The 18,989-nt window shown below is 41.5% G+C and overlaps 1 protein-coding gene across 1 annotated transcript in view; it reads left to right on the forward strand.

Annotated features, from left to right (window-relative positions):
- Window positions 1-16,099, forward strand: part of SLC4A11 (solute carrier family 4 member 11) — a 66,043-nt gene extending 49,944 nt beyond the window's left edge. Inside the window, exons 14-18 of the mRNA XM_085314600.1 lie at window positions 365-533; window positions 3,918-4,091; window positions 8,950-9,145; window positions 11,155-11,324; window positions 14,802-16,099. Of these exons, the coding sequence (XP_085170726.1) occupies window positions 365-533; window positions 3,918-4,091; window positions 8,950-9,145; window positions 11,155-11,324; window positions 14,802-14,865 (773 nt within the window). The 3' untranslated portion in view covers window positions 14,866-16,099. The remainder of the gene's footprint in view (window positions 1-364; window positions 534-3,917; window positions 4,092-8,949; window positions 9,146-11,154; window positions 11,325-14,801) is intronic.
- The last annotated feature ends 2,890 nt before the right edge of the window (window positions 16,100-18,989 follow it).

An 18,989-nucleotide genomic window follows, 5' to 3' on the forward strand; every position in this document is an offset into this window, starting at 1 on the left:
CTCCATGAGTAAATTAACTGAGCAGGAGGAGCCTATATTTGGTTAGAATTAAGAGTTTCTAATCCAAAAATACCTTATTTGTGGGAAATGAGCTTCCTTTTTTCCTCAAATATGCACAACACTTCACTAGAAYTAGGCATGATCTGTCAAATCAGGGTGATATCCAAGGCTTAAGAGAGCAGAGTAACCTAAAAGCTGGATGGGCCTATTTTCCGTGGCCTTCTGACTCCTGTGGGCTGGAGAACATCATGTCTTGTTTGCTGTGTTGGTTCCTCAGTTCATGGCATGGGAAAACATGACTCAACTCCATGCTGATAGTTGGATAAGAAGGTACAGCTTAACATCATTCCCCTCCTCTTTCCAGTGTCCAAATTTAACTACAACCCGTCTGAGAGCTTGTTCGTGCTGGCCCCGGTCCGGTCCCTCTCCATCGGGTCGGTGATGAGCGCCATGGGGCTGGGATTCCTCCTCTCGATGCTGTTCTTCATAGAGCAGAACATTGTGGCCTCGCTCACAAATGCTCCAGAGAACAGGTAATGCTTTTGGCACACCTCTCCCTCTACTGAGGGCAAGTCTTGAGCATGTTCCCAGCACCACTGTTGCTGGTGTTTTTAGTAATCCAAATGGGATACCCATTCCAAATGGGTAATCCAGATGAGGCGATGTTTGCACCTCTGCATTGCTCAGTGGGAACTACTATGGGTCTTTGTTTTYCATTTTTACTGCTGAAATCCAGTTGACTGAAAAGCAGTAGTCAAATATGACTATATTAGTCTACAGGAGGTGCCTGGGTTTGGTCTCTCCAAAATGCTATCTTATTCCAGGTCCTGCTGTGCTTAGTCTTCTGCTGCATGCTACTGGGAATAATCTGCAGCTGAATTTGTGTGTGCTGCTTTTACAGGAAAAAATTCATAGATTCAAAATACAACACATGAGTTGACTGATTCAGTGCGAGTCAATGACAACTTAGCTGATATGAGAATTCTTTTTGTTATTGTTCTACCATGTTTCCCCCACTTTTCCTCCAATAAATCCCCTTCAGGCTGATAACATTGTCCGCAGCTAGTTTGGATCGGAAAAGATAGTCAGTGTCTGTTCCTCGGAACTTCTCTTGAGGCAGATAAAAGCAACTCTTGTTTAACTCCCTATCATGTCCAAAGGCTGGTAGTGTGGCAATAAGTCAAAAATACAGAACAGCAATGACCGGATCACCTCAGCCCCCTGTGGGAATATTACATAGATATTTTGTATGCATGTACCTCCAGCTGTTTAGAGTTTGACTGATGCAGTTGCTTATGTTGCTCTTGGAGTACAGAGAATTTCRTGTTAAGTCAGTCACCCATACTGATGTCATAGGATCATGTGTTGCACTTGAACATCAGAAAAGAAGTGTTTGGAGCTGTTTGTGTCTAATCTGGAAGATGGGAGCAGAGTACAACAGTGTGTCTAATRTATTTTTGCTTTTATCTGATAGGCTTGATTTATGTGCAAACTTGAGCCAAGATGTTATGGCATTAAAATATTCCCTTTGAAGTTTTTGTACCAGCTGCCATCAGATATGGTATCAAGAATGAATGTATATGACTTTTTTTCAGGGGAACTACCATATCTCAGGATTTTTTCTTAATGTAATGTGTGGGAGGGTTCTCCTTGCATAAGCATACATTAACATTCTCATTATTGTAACTGAAGTTGCATTGAGTTGGGGGAGAGAAGACAAGCTCAAAATTTGGTTATACTACTTTGGTTTTCTTTGACCACTTGAATTTTCTTATCTTGACTATTCCCTTTAAGCAAAATGCTGCATAATCTAATCTAAACGGGTCATCTCTTTCCTTACATGGGTTTTTTTAAAACTTTTGTTTTTCCACTAGTATCCCAYTGGAATATAAAATGTTCTTTGTAGTTTTTGTAATATTCTCCATAACAGTTCATAATATATTCTTCATAATTTTTCATAATGCTGTAAATGGGGCTGAGCTTGTGCTTGATCAGGTATCAGAGCATAGTTTTGTAGAGAAGAAAARCTAGGACCTGACATCTTCTGTTTATGGTACCATCATGGTATGCAAATGTTGTGGGCCATATGCAATGTAGTTATACATTCGCTATCTAAGCCAAATGGAAAGCATGCTTATTAGTGTTCTACCAAATGTAATGATTTCTTTCTAGASAATAACTGAGGAAAAGATAATTCTTGCTCAAGGTACACTCATATGCTTTGCTGAAGAGTAATCAATGCAAAGCATATGGGATAGTCAAAGGAAACATTGAGTTGATTGGGCAGTGTGGATATAATCCAACATAAGGCAGAATGGAGCTCTTGTTCTGTRTGTTGAGCTAGACAAGCTCAGATCCCATCCGCTGCTCAGAGCAGTTATATTCCACACATGGTCAGTGCTGCAAGAGTGCTGAGACCAAACAATATATCCCAGGGGAACTAAAATGATGCTAGTACTAGATGCATGGCCTTTATGTGTAAAGCCCTCCAAAAAGGGTAGACAGGGCAATCACACAATAAGGGAATCCTCTGGGGATGCTGGAGATGCTTTTGCCCTGAGAAGACAACATGTGAGCTTGGGCTGTGCTTTCAAAGCATGAGCCAACGCAGGAAGCATGTCTACAACCATGCTAAGTCTCACCCTTCCTGCCAGCATCTTTCAGCTTCAGAGATGTTGCAATGAAGACATCTCTATAATCTAGTCACCCTATCGCCTCTTCTGTCAGTAGAGGCAGATGCTTCCTGTGAGGTAAGTCCTCTTGTTCTAAATTTGAATTCCACCCAAGATGTCTGTTGCCCAAGTTTTGCCCTTGAGATACCCAGGATATCTCATAAGATCCTTTGTGTCCTAGGCCCATATCTTCTAGCCTCATGTAACTAATGTCCTAGGTCATCTCAGATGGCTCATAGGTACTAAGTTTAGCCTGCTTGGATGGGATTAACCCATGTAAATCTGCCCGAGCTGCCTTTCTAGTTGACTATGCCTGATGATCAGTTCACAGATCTGTGAGCCCTGTGGCTGTTGCATCAGGGTGAGCTCAGTGGCCTTCTGTGCTCTGATGTCTAGGGGCAGGAACAAGATTGTAGAACTCTAGCTTGGCTATCAAAGTTTGAGAGTTAAACTCAACTCTCACTAGGGCTTTTCTAAACTTTACTCAAAGCATCTGAGCAGTTGGTATCAACTGGGCRTGTTCACGAAGGATAGAGGCTTTGCAAAAATGGTAAGGTTAAGCTAGATGCACTGAAGTGTTAGCAGCTGCTGTCTAATACTCCTTACACAGTGAATGAGAAATGGCCAAGTCTTTGAAGGCTGCTAAGTTCCATCTCCCCTAGCAAAGTGGGAAGCTACCTTGTGTCCGCCAAAGTTAGGAGCGTGTCTCCTTGGTTGACCATCAAAGAGAAGATGAAGATTAATGAATTCATGTTCTATTTTCTTACTGTGCAGTAACACTTACATAGTTGTGGTGGGTTACTCTGTRAGAACATGGGTTCAGCTACTTCTGGGTCTGCTTGTGGGGAAGCATGGATATAAGGATTAAAAGCAAGAAGGCKGGGAAACTTCAGTGTCTGTACTTCTGCAACCCATGCCCAGATCTCTAGCTAYTGCCTTTGTGGACTCTGACAGCAGATATGTTTGTGAGTGGACACTGCAATAACTGTAGCAGCAAAATACTGATGAAATTTTCATAGGTTGTGGCTTGCCTTTCTGCTCAGGATTGTTCTTTTGAGGAGTTAGTCTTCTCCCAGAGTAACTAYCAAGTTTCACTACCTGTCACTTTCACATAATATAGACTATAAAGCATGTGAAATCACGCTGCATGTGGAATGTATTTAGCATTCAAGCACAGTTTCAGCAAAGGTGGCTCTGTTACTATTAAAAATGCTAAAAAACTTCTGTTAACCAACTCTGTTTCAGGTTGGTGAAGGGAACAGCCTATCACTGGGACCTCCTGCTTGTTGCGCTGATCAACACTGGGCTGTCTATCTTCGGTCTGCCGTGGATTCACGCTGCCTTCCCTCATTCCCCAATGCATGTCCGTGCTCTGGCATACGTGGAGGAGAGGGTAGAAAATGGACACATCTATGAGACGTAAGTAAGAGGTGACATRTCCACAGCAGAGTAAAGATGGATGTAGCATTGAGTTCCTTTTTTCCTGGTGTGTGGTTGAGATGGGCTTAAATTTCATGTTACAGGAATTAGCCTCTAATCCAGCTTGCAGCAGTTGAGCTGAGCCTGCCAATACAGCTATAGCTGGAGTGGAGGGGATGTCCTATAACCACAAAGCTGTCTAGCCCTGTCCTGGGTTTGATTTGCTGTTTCCTAGCCCTTTGGATACAGTGGGATATGTGGTCGAGAAGCCTGTCTCCTTGCAAAGACCCACAGCATGAAGGAGGAAGGGAAGATGCACTCAAAAGCACCTCAGCTAGCACAGCTTAGCCTGTGACCCAGCTTCATCCCTCTTACTAAGGCACCTGTTTTAAAAGAGCCACAAGTTTTTTGTGGTCAGTGAACGGCGGCACTCTGGGGGACAGTTGGCCCCTTCTGGTGCAACTTGCCTTCTGGAAGAGYGTTGGCTAAGGACCTTTTGTTAGGTTTCTCCCTGTGGAAGGCTAAGGAGATGTTTTGGCTAGATTCTCACCAGATCTTTCCAGATGTTCTTGCCAGAAAACATCCCATCTGATTCATTGCCTGAAACCTGCCTGGTGGTTATTACAAAGGGCAGAAAAAATGCAGCTTTATTTCAGAGCATCCATGGCATCTTTCAAAAGTGTCTGAAACCACAGATCACACACAACCACACTCAGATCCTGCTTTTCTCTTTAAGAACAGGTTTTTGCTGTTCTCAGAGCGGTCCAGTACTGTCTTTTATCAGAGACCTATTTCTTTTTTAAAAAAGTCTCATTTCTCATGAAAACTCCTCCAGAATAGAGATTGTCTGGTCTATTTGATCTCAGTACATTACACTTCAGTGCTTTTACCTCAGAAGTGGTAACTTCCCCTTGCATTCCATTAGTTTTAATTATCTTGACTTTGTTTCCATTTTCAGAGTTGTCACTTATCAAAAATGAGACTAAGTGGTCATTTACTTTGGGGGAATAGAGCTGATCTGCTTTTTAATTTCARTCTTGTTTTTATACTGTTCTCTCTGCCTACTGACACAGTCCAGCCTGGCATGGCTGCTTGTTGTCAGCAATGGACAAGCTTCACCCATCACATCTAGGAACAACTGAGCCCTGCTGTTTCTTGCAGTGCTTTTGCAGCCTTTTCCTGGGAGATCAGCCCCTTGTGCTGATATTCCCATTAGTGTTTGTTGGTATTAAAGTCCTTCCATAACTGTATCTCTGCCTTGAATAAATGCTCTATGCTGCCTCAAAAAAAAATCTTTAGAGTTGTAAAAACTCTGTAGGATTTTAATCCCTGTCATTGCTTATGAAATCTGAGATTTGCTGAGATGTCTTTTCTCTTTGAGATAGAGAATTTACCCTTTGATAGCCATGTGTCAAGCCTCCCTGTGACATCTTCCATTCTTAGTTGTTTTTTAAGTATCTGGTGGCATCTCCCACCTTGTCACCCGCTGTCTCTATTCTGCACTCTGATTACTTCTCACTGACAAAGCACAGTTCCCTGCCTTTATGAAGGCTTTTCTTCTGTTCTTACTGTCTGCTGCTTCACCCAAATGGTCAAAAATGGCATGGGAAGTCTTTTTGGCCCTTGTTAACATAGACTTGCCTCTGTTGATTATCCTCAAAGGATGGAGAGATGCCCTGTTTAACTGTGCTAGGTGGAGTTCCCTTATGGGAGTGCTTGTGCTTTGCTGAAGGCAAGCAGGTACATAGATGAGTGTTCAGAACTGGTTGGTGTGGGGGGGAGCAAAGGAGTCGGTACTCCCCTCATTATTTGAGCTCCCTTTGAAATGCAAGCTGCTTGTTCTCTGAACTATAAACAGGAGCCTCTGTGCAATGTGTTTTTTTTTCTTAGCCAGCTTTGCTGAAAACTGAAGCACAGTTAGAAAATCAAGAGTTCTGTCAGTACTGGYTCGGTTTCTGGCACTTAAAGCGCTCAGTGAGCACAATGATATAAACAAGAATAAAGTTCTATCACAACAAAAGCAAAATGTTAGTCTCCCTTGTAGACTAYCCACTTGAGTTCAGTGTGGGCCGACCTTGGGATCCCTATGTAGGCTGTCATCAGGCATACATATGAAGTAGGGAATGGCTAATCCCATGCTATCTGTATTTAAAAGCTTCTGGGGGAAATGAGCCTGGCTTAGGCTCTTCAGTCTCCCATAATTATTTCATTTCCATTAGTGCACAAGCTTTATGGAGCTATTTCCTCAAGGGCCAAACCAGGTTCTTGAACATGTTTGAATTTCCAGATTTCTTCTATTGACTTAAMATGACTTCCCTTTATGTCTTTACCCTTGAAATAAGAACAGTGGCAGACCCTGTCATTCCCTCTTCTAACAGTAAACTTGCTAAAATATCTTAAGGCAAGGGGCAAATTAGAAGACCAGTCTGAGAATGGAGGCTAGCCTGTGAAATTCACCTCAAAAATTAGTTTGGTGAATTATGAGCAATTGTAATAACATCCTGGTGAGAAGTTTCAGGACGCTTCAAATAAGTAGCATTAGCAGGAGTGGAAGCAGCAGTTGTCATACTTGTATGCGATCAAAAACTCTCCTGTGTTTCCTCTGTCCCTAGGAGGTCACAGGCGAAAAAAAAAAAAACATTCCAAAATCCATTACCAAAGATCTGCTGCTCTGAGTTGTCCCATTCCTGCACACTTGTATCTGATTGAAATGTGATGATTTCATACCTAATTTTGATCCTAATTTTTGCATCACTTGTTGAGTAACTTAGCGGACTTGTGATCGCTTAGACTGGTGCTTGCAAATCATGAGCTTCCCCAGAAAAGGCTTTGATTTTTGCCTCAAATGCTTCATCTGTAGCTTGCACAATGACAAAGCTAGGGGAATGCTTGCAGTACCTGGGCAGGGCTAAATTAATCAGTGCTTCCTTTCCCTTCTGTTTACTGTGTCATTTGAGAGGCTCTAAAAGTCAAAAGCCTGGTGGTTCTGCTAACTGAAGTGACTGGAYTCTTCCTTCTAAGGCTATTGGATAAGTCTGAATTAGCCTAGCATTTGTGCTTTAAGCTTGCTTGGCTCTGTCGTCTGAGACCTCTGTTCTGCACTGATCCAAGCTTGGAGGCTGTGAAAATGATGCCACGTTATATCCATCTAACTGAAGTTCTAATGCTTCCAGAGCTGACAAGAATAGTCTGCAGATAACACAATGGAAAGAACTGCTCGTCTCTCCCCCATGTTCTCCAGGGATTGGCAGGAACCTCTGGACATCGGATCCGGGCAAAGCCTGTTTGGAAGTAGAAAGGCTGTGGTTTCTGCTATTTAAATCTACCTGKGGGTGGAGGGGGTGGGGGTTACTTAGAGGTTAATACCCTCAGTGTCTCTTCTATGCATTTTGGTAATGCTGGGTAATGAGTACACTCTTCATTACTGACCAAGGAATTTAAATGTTGTCCTCAAYACTTTGCACTCCATTTGCAATGTTTGACTGCTATTGCTTAGGTCTTGTGACTGCTAGTGTTCTACCATGTTACCCAAATCTTGAAAGTCTTCAGCCTGTTATACTTTCTCTCTGAATAGAGGYGGCGTGGAAGACTTCTTCCTCTGTCTCCCCACAACTTCATTACGTCTGTTAATGTACAAATATGAGAGATTTGAAGTTCAACCTAACCGAAGCAGTACTCTGCCAGCTGCTTGCATTAAATTCTTGCAATATTAAGTTTTTCAGTCATCTTTAGGGCAGAAGGGATTACAAAGTCCCAGCACTGCATACATAAAAGAAAATACATTCTGTTGGGTCTTAAAACTGGGTATCTTGAGGGTTAATTTGGAATATGAGGTTTCATATCCAGAGAGTGAGACCACTAGATGTTACTAAAGCAGTCTGCAAACAAGCTTATTTCTATTGATATTAGGGGGATTTACTCGCTAGAGATTAYCCACTGAGTTGGTGGATTTATTTTCTCAGTTATATACAAGAATGCCTCTTTTTCTGTTTGTGGTAGCCTTGAGAGGTTTTTCTTTCCTCTTGTTTCTAGTAGTTTCCTCAAACTAGAATGAGATGCTCACAAGTTTAATTGAAATTAAAAAAAGAAAACAACAATCATCTCCTCCTGCACCTCCAAAGCAGACTCTGAAAGTTGCTACGTGATTTCTTGATTTCCTGTCAGTGTGTCTCTTTTTAAAACCCTGGAGGTGGAAAAAAAGAATGTGGTCTGTCAACTCTGGAAAATTTGCATTAATTAATTACATGTTTTGCATGGTAATAAGCAATTTGCAGCACAACTGCTATAATCCACAGCAGAATTAAACTTCTAACTCCCTGCATAGTGATCTTGGCATTCCCCCCATATAAACAGGGAGATCCTTGCATACATCAAAAATGCTGACTTTGTCAAGAGTGTGACTTTTTTCCTCTCTCAAACAAGAGGTTCTTTAGTTCCTGTGGAAGTTACTGAGCTTTTCTGGATAAAAGCCAATTGCATATGCACTGGGTAAATCAAGGGAAGAATTAATGCTCAGAAAGAGGATTCTTGCTCCTTYTTTTTTCTCCTCTTCAGTGTGCTGAACTGAATCAGTTTTATAGGGTAATATAGTTCAGAATAGGATCTGTGCAGCTTTGGAGAAAATAGAGGGGGGGAATTTGGCATATTTCCAGCTGCTCTGTTTGAGTTGTGGATTAAGTGTTGTCTGGCCTGGGTCCAAGAGCTCTGGCTTCTCAGTGTCAGCACAGGGCCGGAAATGCTGATCTCAGTGCAGGAGAGATGAGCTTTCCTTTATGGGTGGCATGTGCCCTGGATGGCCTCGGAATTAAGTAGTCCGTGATTATTAACCTCACCTTATTTCTCTCCTCTATGTCTCCAGGATTGTGAGTGTGAAGGAGACCCGACTGACAAGCCTCGTGGCTAACTTCTTGGTTGGCCTCTCGTTCTTGCTCCTCCCTTTCCCTCTTCAGTGGATCCCGAAGCCAGTCCTCTACGGCCTTTTCTTATACATCGCGCTGACTTCCATAGATGGGAACCAGCTCTTTGAGAGGGTGGCTCTCCTGCTGAAAGAACAGGTACCTAGGTTGAGGTGCCCTAAGTCCAACAAGGAGCTAATGCTGGGAGCTAGCAGTGCTGCGAACTGGATTACCCCTGAAGTCACATTCCTAGGAGATTGATTTTCACCTGCTACCTGYACCTTATGTATCACTTTCCCTTTTCTGTGCAGACAGGAAGTGAAACTTGATGTCTCTGGTTTAGCTTGGCTTGCCCCTGAGACATGAGCAAGAAAAATCTGTCATTAAAGCAGACAAATGAGTGATRCAATATTAACAACCAGAGTTGGTATGATTATTGGATTCAAAAGGTGGTGGCTGAACTGTTCATAGAAACACTGCTGCTTTTCTCATTCTGCACAGATTGTTTCCTGCATTTTACTGCCTTGAAAGCTTTAGGGTTTTCTTGTTCAGAGCARTGTCTCAGATAATTCTTAGTCTACTCACAAGAACTCTGGAGCCCCTTTCTGCAGCAGGCAAAGACGAGTGAGCAAGAATAGCTTCCTCCAATGAAGACATCCCCTAAACTGTGTAGAATACAAACCAAGCAAACATTCAGATAATGCCTTTTTAAAATAACTGTTGCCTGCTGAGTGTAGGGATTTCTAAGTCTTAAAAACCCACTGTGATTTGTCAGCTGCAGAGCACATGCACCTTATTAAAAATAATAATGTCAGCAAATAGTGATTTTTTTTTCCCAAACAAAGCTTCAGAACAGGTCATTTCTTTGTCTTCCAGTTCCATTTTTGACTTGTCAAATTCCACATGATAGTTCTTTAGTCAAAACAATGACTTGCATTATTGAAACCCTTCTGATGTGGGATGAAAACAAATCTGCAAGATCTRCTTTTGAGCAGTCTGTTACAAGTGGAGAGAAGGTATTAGTTTGCAGTTCAGGCAGTATCTGAGAGCAGTAATGAATCTCCAGCTCACCTTCTGTTATGTAACAAGGGTCAAGGGCTTAATAAGCCCAATATTTGGCTCTGCACCTCTGCTAATCTTTCTTGATCTCTAATATTACATCCCAGTGGTTAGAACTGTGAAATCTAAGGAAAGATTACATTTGTCATGTCAATTTTTGGATGAAGAATGAATAGTTACTGGTGTATGTGGAATATTACTTTTGGTTTTAATAGAAATTATGATTGGAATTTTCCAAGCTTCAGTTTGAAAAATTAAATATTCTCAAATATGGGTCTCTCCCCTTTCTGGAAACCCTTTAATGAGTCATGGCATAGTCTGAAATCCGTTGAGTCTATATCAGTGCCAGTAGACAGTCGCTCATACTATTCGTTGATGTATAGACAATGAGTCAAAGCCTGTGCTCAGACATGAGCAAGTAACTGTCAGTTTAAACCACAAGCAATATTCAGCCTACTAATATCATTTTCCCCCCTCTTTTTTTCAAGTAAGTGAGAGTATATGAGTATAAGCAATCTTGAGTACAGCRTCTCCTATTATCTCCTGAATCCGGTTCCCTGTAAGGGTTCAGGCAGGACAGCRGACCATGAGTGCGAGTGTTGGGTCTGATCGGCAGAGGTCAGAAGGCTATGAAATAATGAGAAGTTGAGTTTCAGGGTAGAGAAACCATCTAGTAGTCTCAACACCCAACACATCTGCTTACCACCACCCCCCTACAGGCACTTTATGTGTTGCTGCAAAGCTCTGATAATCCTACTCAGGGGAATCTCATTACTGTATTTATCAAGRCATTTTCTTGCACTCCAGACACTCCCAAGGCAATCTTAGCTGTGTGGAGTGGSTGTTTTCTTCCTCTAGGTTTCTAATGCCCAGTCATCATCTGTGTGTTGTTGCTGCCAGTGCYATGGTTTAAGGCACTTGCTTTAACCCTATCAACCCTGTGTTTGGTGACTGAATGTAACAAGAACTGATGTTGATGCACAGAGTGTAATGCAAAAAGTGTGTGTAAATCCAACATCCTTAACTCTTACATTCAAAAGCCTGCACTGTATTCTGCAGTCTCAAGTCCAAGTTGCTCTGTGTCTAATGTGTAACTCTTTCCTTCTCAGACTGCTTATCCTCCGACACATTACATCCGCAGAGTGCCCCAGAGGAAGATTCACTATTTCACAGGCTTGCAGGTCCTGCAGCTCCTCATCCTCTGTGGGTTTGGCATGTCACCACTGCCCTATATGAAGATGATCTTCCCACTCATTATGATAGGAATGATCCCAATCAGGTATGAAGCTCTTCATGACAAAGCCTGGCTACATTTTGCTGGTGTCCCCTGCTTTTTGTCTTCAGGGTTGGACTTCAAAAAGTCTGAGCAGTCCCAGAAGGATATATGGTAGTTTTCTGAGTAACTGTATTCTGGGAGTGGGTGATGACCTTCACTGGACTTCTCAGCTCTTCATCAGCTGGTCTGGCTTGAGGAGGCACTGGGGAGAGTCTGTGATCTCTGCTATGCTGGGCTCTGCAAAGGGATATGAGCTGGCAGATACTGCTCTCTTCCAGCTAGTGGAAAGGTGAATAGATATCCTGCTGTAGTGCTTCAGAGATGTTTGTTCTTCCTGGGAAGCTGCAGTCTGAGCCTCCTCTCTAGGTGTTTGAYGGTATTCCTTTTTGATTTGCGAAATGGCTTTCTAGGATCCGTACTCAAAGCAGAACTAGGCATTTCATGCTGTGTGAGAGTAAGCAAGGGATTGCTGTCTTGTATGGGAATGTATTGGGATGTAGTGACCTTGCAGAACTCATGCACTGCTGAGTACCATAGCTAATGATCACAGTCAGATGGAATTGGCCACACTTAGTCTTAAAATATATCCTCCCTCAAACTGGGAGGATCCTGCARTATCTTGCAGTGTTGGGAGAGAGTCACTGAGAAATCACATTAGTTTGTTCCTGAGTGTTCATTAAACAATGACTGCCCATCATTCTCCGGTTAAATCATTCATGCTATCCATTCTTTAGATATAATGAGAAGCCATAATAAGATCTTGGAAAGAGCAGATCTGTCTCCAGTCCCTTTGGTTATTTTTAGGCCAGTATAGTGTCCAGCAGTATCTGGTTGTCTTTGAACTTGCAATCTCAGTCTTTCAGTGTGATCTGAACGAAAGTTCAGGGCTATTGTGATAATCTTCAAAGGCAGGTATTGTRAAGTTTTTCTTGAGTGGTAAAGATGGGTCTACCTCTTTCTGAAGCAAAAGCACATGTCAAAACTACAATGGCTTCCAACTGGATCAGGTTAGAGCTAATTGGTCTGGGTTTTGCAGATGAGTATCTGAAAAAAACAGTTGACTAAATATTCATTAGCAATACGACTTAGCCCAAGTATCTATACTGTTTTTGGTACTCCTTTACTGTTTTGCTTTTCTGAGAGACAAGAAATTGCTTGCTCAGCCAAAGCTTGTAGAAAATCTGAGCTAGGCAGCAGCAGCAAGCATGAGGATTTCCAGGGGAGCTGGCAGGGAGAATTGGCCTGCTGCTGTGGGATGTGTTTAATGTGAGGATGGGGGAGCTCATGGTCTGGCTGTGGGATTGACTTCCTTTTTTGCTGAGGTATTTGAAGGGTGAATTTTTATGTAAGAGTAATGGAGTTAGTATTCCAGGTAGCAGGATTCAGCTGAGTATCTTTGTTTTGTGAGTGGTGGGGTTTTGTGTGGTGGTTTGTTTTTTCAAGCACAGAAGGCTAGAAGCATCTTTTTTTTAAAAAAAAAAAAAAGCATACCCAAGATGCTTTGCAAGCCATAAACAATCTTGAAACTGGAATACTCAGTTTGGTCTATGGTAGCAGTCACTCACCCACCCTTCACGTAGGCATCACTTTGGACAAGTGGTTAAATGGCTGGCAAACACTTGGATTGTGTGCGGTGGTGGATGACTGACTCCTGTGGGAACTGCAGATCTCCAAACAGAGCAGTCCAACAAGCCAAGCTTGGTTGGCACAGCACTCAACACTGACTTAGCCTGTTATTACATTCAGTACATGAATGTAATAACAGAGAACTAGACTATTCAGTGGTGCCATATGTATATATTATTATACACACATTTTAACACGAAAGGTTGTATCAGCTCTTTAAGTTACGCTTCTTTCCTGAGCAAGCTTTTCTGCTGTCTGGATAATCAGCCCTGCTACTTCAGGGAGGTCATGATGTGTGTACCTGGCACAGTACAAAAATATGCATTCAGCTTCCCTTCATTCTGACTTCTGCTGCCCTTGGGTAGTGTTTGTGGGCTTCAGCTGAGAAGGTAGCACCATGATGTAAAGTACTGTAGTTAATGACTCTTCAATAAAGGTTTGGCACTTTTGATAGGCTAAGCAGAGTAGAAGAGATGAAATGAGGCACCATCTTTTTCCACTGGTGTAACATCAACATAAAAGATGCTGGATTTCAAAGACTACTTCATATTTCAGTAGAGTGGCCTGTTAGGAGGAAATGTGATCTCTACAGCTATGCCCAATTCCTGCTTTTGATTCAGAGCTTTGGAATGGCTAGTTTTTGGTTACTATCTAATCCCTGCTCCAAGGAGTATTTTTAGTGTTCAAAGAAGTGGGGAAAATTCTTTTCAAGTTCTTCCTATGGTTCTCTAATAATTTTGTTTCATCACAGATCAATTTGAGGAAATTCTGGTGTTTCTCAGTACTAAGTGCTGTTTGAGATGCCTTTTTCCAGTATTGAAAAGGCTCTTCCAAGTCTTAAACTGGCTTTCTAATGCTCTGTCCTGTTTCAACAGCTGAAGAACTTCCTTGTTATGCAAATGAAGTGTCAAACTATAAGTATGCAATAGGATTTAATAGCATACAGCTGTAGTGCTTTTTCTCACTCAAATACATTATGTCATGAGGGTATTCTTGCAAAACAAAAATAAGAATTGCTGTCTTTATAATCCAATGAAAGCCAGACACACCAGGTAGAGATGGAGCTTTGCCAGCAGCTGGAGGGCTGAATGTTACAGCCTGCTTAGCCTTTTGCTGTGAACAAGTCTTGCTGATGCATTTCTACTTCTCAAAAGGCTGCAGAGCTCTTGGGGTGCTTATTAAAATGCCCTTGTGGGGAGAATTGGGCACCTGAAGGACTGAGAGCCTGTAAGTCAAATAACCTGTGTATCATGGCCTTTGAGGCAGCCTCTTAACTTTGGAGGAGAGTTTCTCCTGTGAACTCTGAATGCCTGGTGTTGGCAGTGTCATAATGAGTGCAAAGCTGTGTTAGGTAAGGTTTTTTTCTGGGGGGGGGAACTGCAGGGGGAGTATTGAAGAAATCAGAAATTGCTTATAAATGGTGATTCTTGTCCAAGTAACTCATCCACATGCAAACTGGGAACAGGCAGGGAGGCAGRTATCTACATGCCCTGTACAAAGCAGGAGCACAGCTGTGGGTCAAATGAGAATATACGTTTTTGGTACTTCCTTCCAGACCACCTTGTAATAGAGTGCCCTTGGAAAGCAATTCTCTGCTGTGGGAGGAAAAACAATCTCTTTCCTCCCTGACAGACATGGAGAGGTTTGCTGCAGAAGGAGCTCTGTACTGCTACTTCCATAAATGCTGTATTTGCTTGCAGAATTAGTGGGTTTTCATTGTTCTCCTCGCCTTTGCTCCAACTGGGTGAATCTGCATCTATKGCCTTGAACAAATTCATCTGAGAGGCTAAGATSAAGCAAAATGTTACACAGTAATAACCAGGCACTAATGCTGTCTCTTTGGTTCAATCTTAGGTATAACTTACTCCCTAGGATCATTGAAGCCAAGTACTTAGATGCTATGGATGCAGAGCATTGAATTGGATCCGCCGCACACAAAACCATGAAGATGACTCTTTTGGAGTTGAAAGGACAGGGTGGCTTTGCTGAAGCGTAGAACAATCTATCTGCAGTTCTTTCTTTCACCACTTTCTGCTCTAATATGGCATTGGTAATGCACAAATACTAAAGACCAATGGAGCGTTGAAGTGTCAGACCAAAACAGCCTTGGACTTGGAGGCCAGTGCTCTTCAGAGCTTTGAGGCAAGCAAGCTTTATGGAAATGTTACTTTCTACATTCCAAAACTGGAAACCCCAAAGATCAGCATGTCCATAGGTTGGAGCATGCATTCCTAGAGTTGTCACATATTCCCTTGTTTGAGGGGTGGAGRGAATCCCTTTTTTTATGCACCAAATCCCTCTTTTTTTTCCTGTAACACTATTGATGTGTAAGGACAGCAGCTGACCCTTCTTTTACAGAATGACAGTACTGTTCTGGCCTTTGAATTCAGTTTCCTGTGTGTCCAGTATTCCCAAATTGGTATTCCAGATGGAATGGCTTTGTGGTTAAGCCACTGATGTCAGGAGAGGTGTGGCCATCTCTTCAGACTGAGTAATGGAAGGGTTGGAAACTGGTTTAATTTAGACTGATAAAATCCACAGCTTTGGATGAGTACTTAATTCCTACAAAGGAGTTGGAAATGTTCAGGGGTTGGGGTCTTGTAGTGATGCTGATGAAACTGCATCTGGGTCTAAGCTATTTGGGAATTACTTTGACTCTTTCTACCATTACTGCTCAACAATCAAATATGAAAGTGTGGTTTTGCACAACTGCAATGTTCCACTTGCACAGAGTCAGATGCTGAGATTTGTCAAAGTGCAGTTGTGTTAATGATTGCATATACATATGTGAAGTAGTGCCTATGTGTACATATATACATATGGATTTGTGTATATATTTTGCATAGATATATGAATAGGCCAGATTCTTTCAAAATATCAAAAGTGTTTTGTGCAATCAGTGTTACCTGTGATGTCTTGACCATCTACTTGTTCTTTGCTTCAGTGCTGCTTTTTCTCATTTGAGATATGGTCACTTTTTCCCTATTTTGAAGCTGCTCAGTTACTGTTTTTGTTCATATGTTGCTTTATTTGAGTTTTTTTGCTTTCTTCCCATAGCTTTTGAAACTATCATTCTGTCTTGATGCTCCAACATGTAAATTTTGCATTTAATTTTAATGTACAGCATGTAATGAAAGTTTCCTCTTGCCTAATCAATAGTTGTTAGTCATTTCACTGTTTTGTAGCTAATCTTCTGTTTTTTCTGTGCTCCCAGACATTATATTATATTTCTGGATGAATCTAACTTCTGCTGTCTTTATATTTCAGTTTGTTTAGTTGTGCTTGTACTATGGTCAGTTTTCTTATTTGAAGTACTGTGAAACAAGCTGTCTTTGAATTCAGTGCTCTCCCTTTGCACACTACAGATCACAGGTAAAGTGTTAAGATGGAGCTCTGAAGATAATGAACTTTCAAAACAGCAGAAAGGAGGAAAGGGGAATGTAAAATGAAAAGCAAATATGATGGATTAGCACAGAATATTTTTGCCAGTTGCTTACCCAGAGAATGGTGCAGAGTCTTGCCAGCATGTGCACCAGTGATTAGGTGTTTTCTACATGGTGGAAAGGACCAACTTTAATGAGAGAAGAATATGCTGAAACCAAACCAGATTCAAACCACTGAAGACTTGGTGTATTAGCACAAAATATCAGATTATTACTTCATCATAATATAGTCACCTACAGTTTTAACCCATGTATCAAGAATGAAATTTTCAGTTTTTGCTGAAAACCTCTTAATCTTTAATTGATATTTAATGAAAGGGAGCAGTCAGTCTTCCTAAGAACRTGCCCTTCTGGCTATGGTTAATGTATTTGACACAGATCAATTGCTGGAGAGATCTCAACTTTCTGAGCAAGCAAAGCAGCGCTGTGTGACCTTGGAATCATGACCCTCCTATTCCACCAGCCAACTCTTGTGGGGCTGTTGAGAAGGCTGTGCATCAGGGTGGCCACCAAAGAAGGTAACGCCAAGCACTTGCCTTTCAGTCTTGGATGTGGGAGAGGTAACTCATGCCAGGTCCAGTATGTTGCACGACAGACAGATGTAAATCAGTATGTGATTTCTAAGCATCTTGGTCAGTGTTTTCTAGCTTTTGAGTCAGATTCATGATGAGATCACTAATAGCTTTTGTCAGGRTCTATGTGTAGACCCTGTTGGGAGACAGGATTTGGGGTGGAGATGGTGAATGTATGTCTGATCTTCAGTAAAGAAAGACGACAAATGACAGCAAACAGTTGGATACGTGTCATAAGACAGGGAATGCAAAGGTATGATGATTTAAAATATGTGCTTTTAGCTAGATGCCAAAGGATTAACAAAGTCCTTGAATGGAAAATGACATCTTCAGATTGAGTGAACTAATAAATGCGGGTGTCCAGGTGATGCGTTCTTGGAGCCTGAGCTTTTGGCAAACAGAAGTAACAATGTGCAGGTCTTTCCAGAGGAAATAGTTTTTAGATGGGTACTCTTGGAAGAACCAAAAAATGCCCACATTTTCAAGCCTCTTTGAAAACAAACATCAATCTTGAGTACTGTCAAATACTGGTAAATGATCTGATTTAAAACCCAGATAGCTTGGGCTGTCATGATGAGGGGGATAAATAACTGCTAGAACTTTGCTTTATCAGTGTGACTTTAGTGTTTATGTTTTCTTTGTAGTGTCAGTAGGATTGTTTTGCAGGATGTTTCTTTCTACAAAAATCACAGGCCAAAGAATCAACTGATTTGGAAAATCAACACAGCTTGGGAAAAGCTGTGCTGACTTTAGACAGGTTGAATGTTTTGACTCATGTTTCAGTATATGGGTAGTAGGGAAATACAGATGACTTGATGCCTCTTGGATCATATATGACTCATGAGGGATTGTAGTGATTCCACAGAGGATTTCTCGTAAATATCTTTTCTCTTGTGTCTACTTTTGTTGATTTACGTGTAGGCTTTTTCAGCAAGTAGGCTTACCTAGTGAAGGAGTTTGTTCACAGAGTTAATTCAGCACTTTAATATTTCTGTGAAGGTTGAGACGGTTAGAATGTAAAATTTTATTATAAGCTCTTTATAGACGCACAATGTTATGTATAAATACTGCCAAAGAATTGGATTTGAAAGATATTAATTGCTGTTAAGTGAGCCCATTTTCACCTGGAAACACAAGGTAGTAAAATACTTCTGAAATGAGTGAATTTTGGAAGCTACCTTTGACAGTTGCCAAAAATACCAGAAACTGGGGATATGGTAAATTTCTCCTCAAATCTGTAGTTTCTGATCCTTGCACTGATTGTAGGAGGTAGAAGTTAGCTTGACATTTAAAATGGGATTTATACCTGAGTAGTTTTGTTGATCAGACTTATTTTGTTGCCTTCAAAAATTCTGTTAACACACTATGTATGGAAATATGTTTCTCCATGTAAATCAAGGAAACCTGGTGAAATACGGACTGCTGAACAAGCAACATAGCACTTTCTGTATTGCTTAGCAAATCTGACAACTTCAGTTAAACAACCACCCCCTCAAATTCTGTGGTGTCAACTTTGAAGCTATTAATAGATGTCAAACCCAAGTTGGATATGCATCACTGCCAAGGGATGGGGATGGAATAAATAAATTCAACTGGTTTGCTTCAGAGGTGCCATCTGGTGAAAAGCTTCAAGAGGAATTCAATAACTGTGGGACATGATACACAATCCCTGATAAACTTTGTGAATTAAGATACTCTGAAAACAAATAGGATAGCTGGTCATGTGTACCATAGGTCAAGCTATTGTCCCCAAAATACCCTCAGCTCTGGCAAGAGACGAACTGTTTTGTAAACTACTTCATATTGCGTTTGGCTGCTTGAAAACCTGCTGCTGAACTGTTCTCTGAACAATCCTTGAAGAAACGTGATGTTGGTCAAAGCTGGAAATATCTAGAGATCACTTTAGGGGGGTGAGGAATGCAGGAAGAAGGGGTTTTTCAGGTTTTCAATGAAAAATGGACCTGAGATCTGTCGTATCACCCAAAGCACTTAGTTTTCCACTCTGTGTTCAGCTGGGCATGTTTCTA

Source organism: Rhea americana, unplaced genomic scaffold (genome assembly GCF_003343005.1).
Source record: "Rhea americana isolate MKP2758 unplaced genomic scaffold, rheAme1 scaffold_41, whole genome shotgun sequence".
In the NCBI taxonomy this organism is placed as follows: domain Eukaryota; kingdom Metazoa; phylum Chordata; class Aves; order Rheiformes; family Rheidae; genus Rhea; species Rhea americana.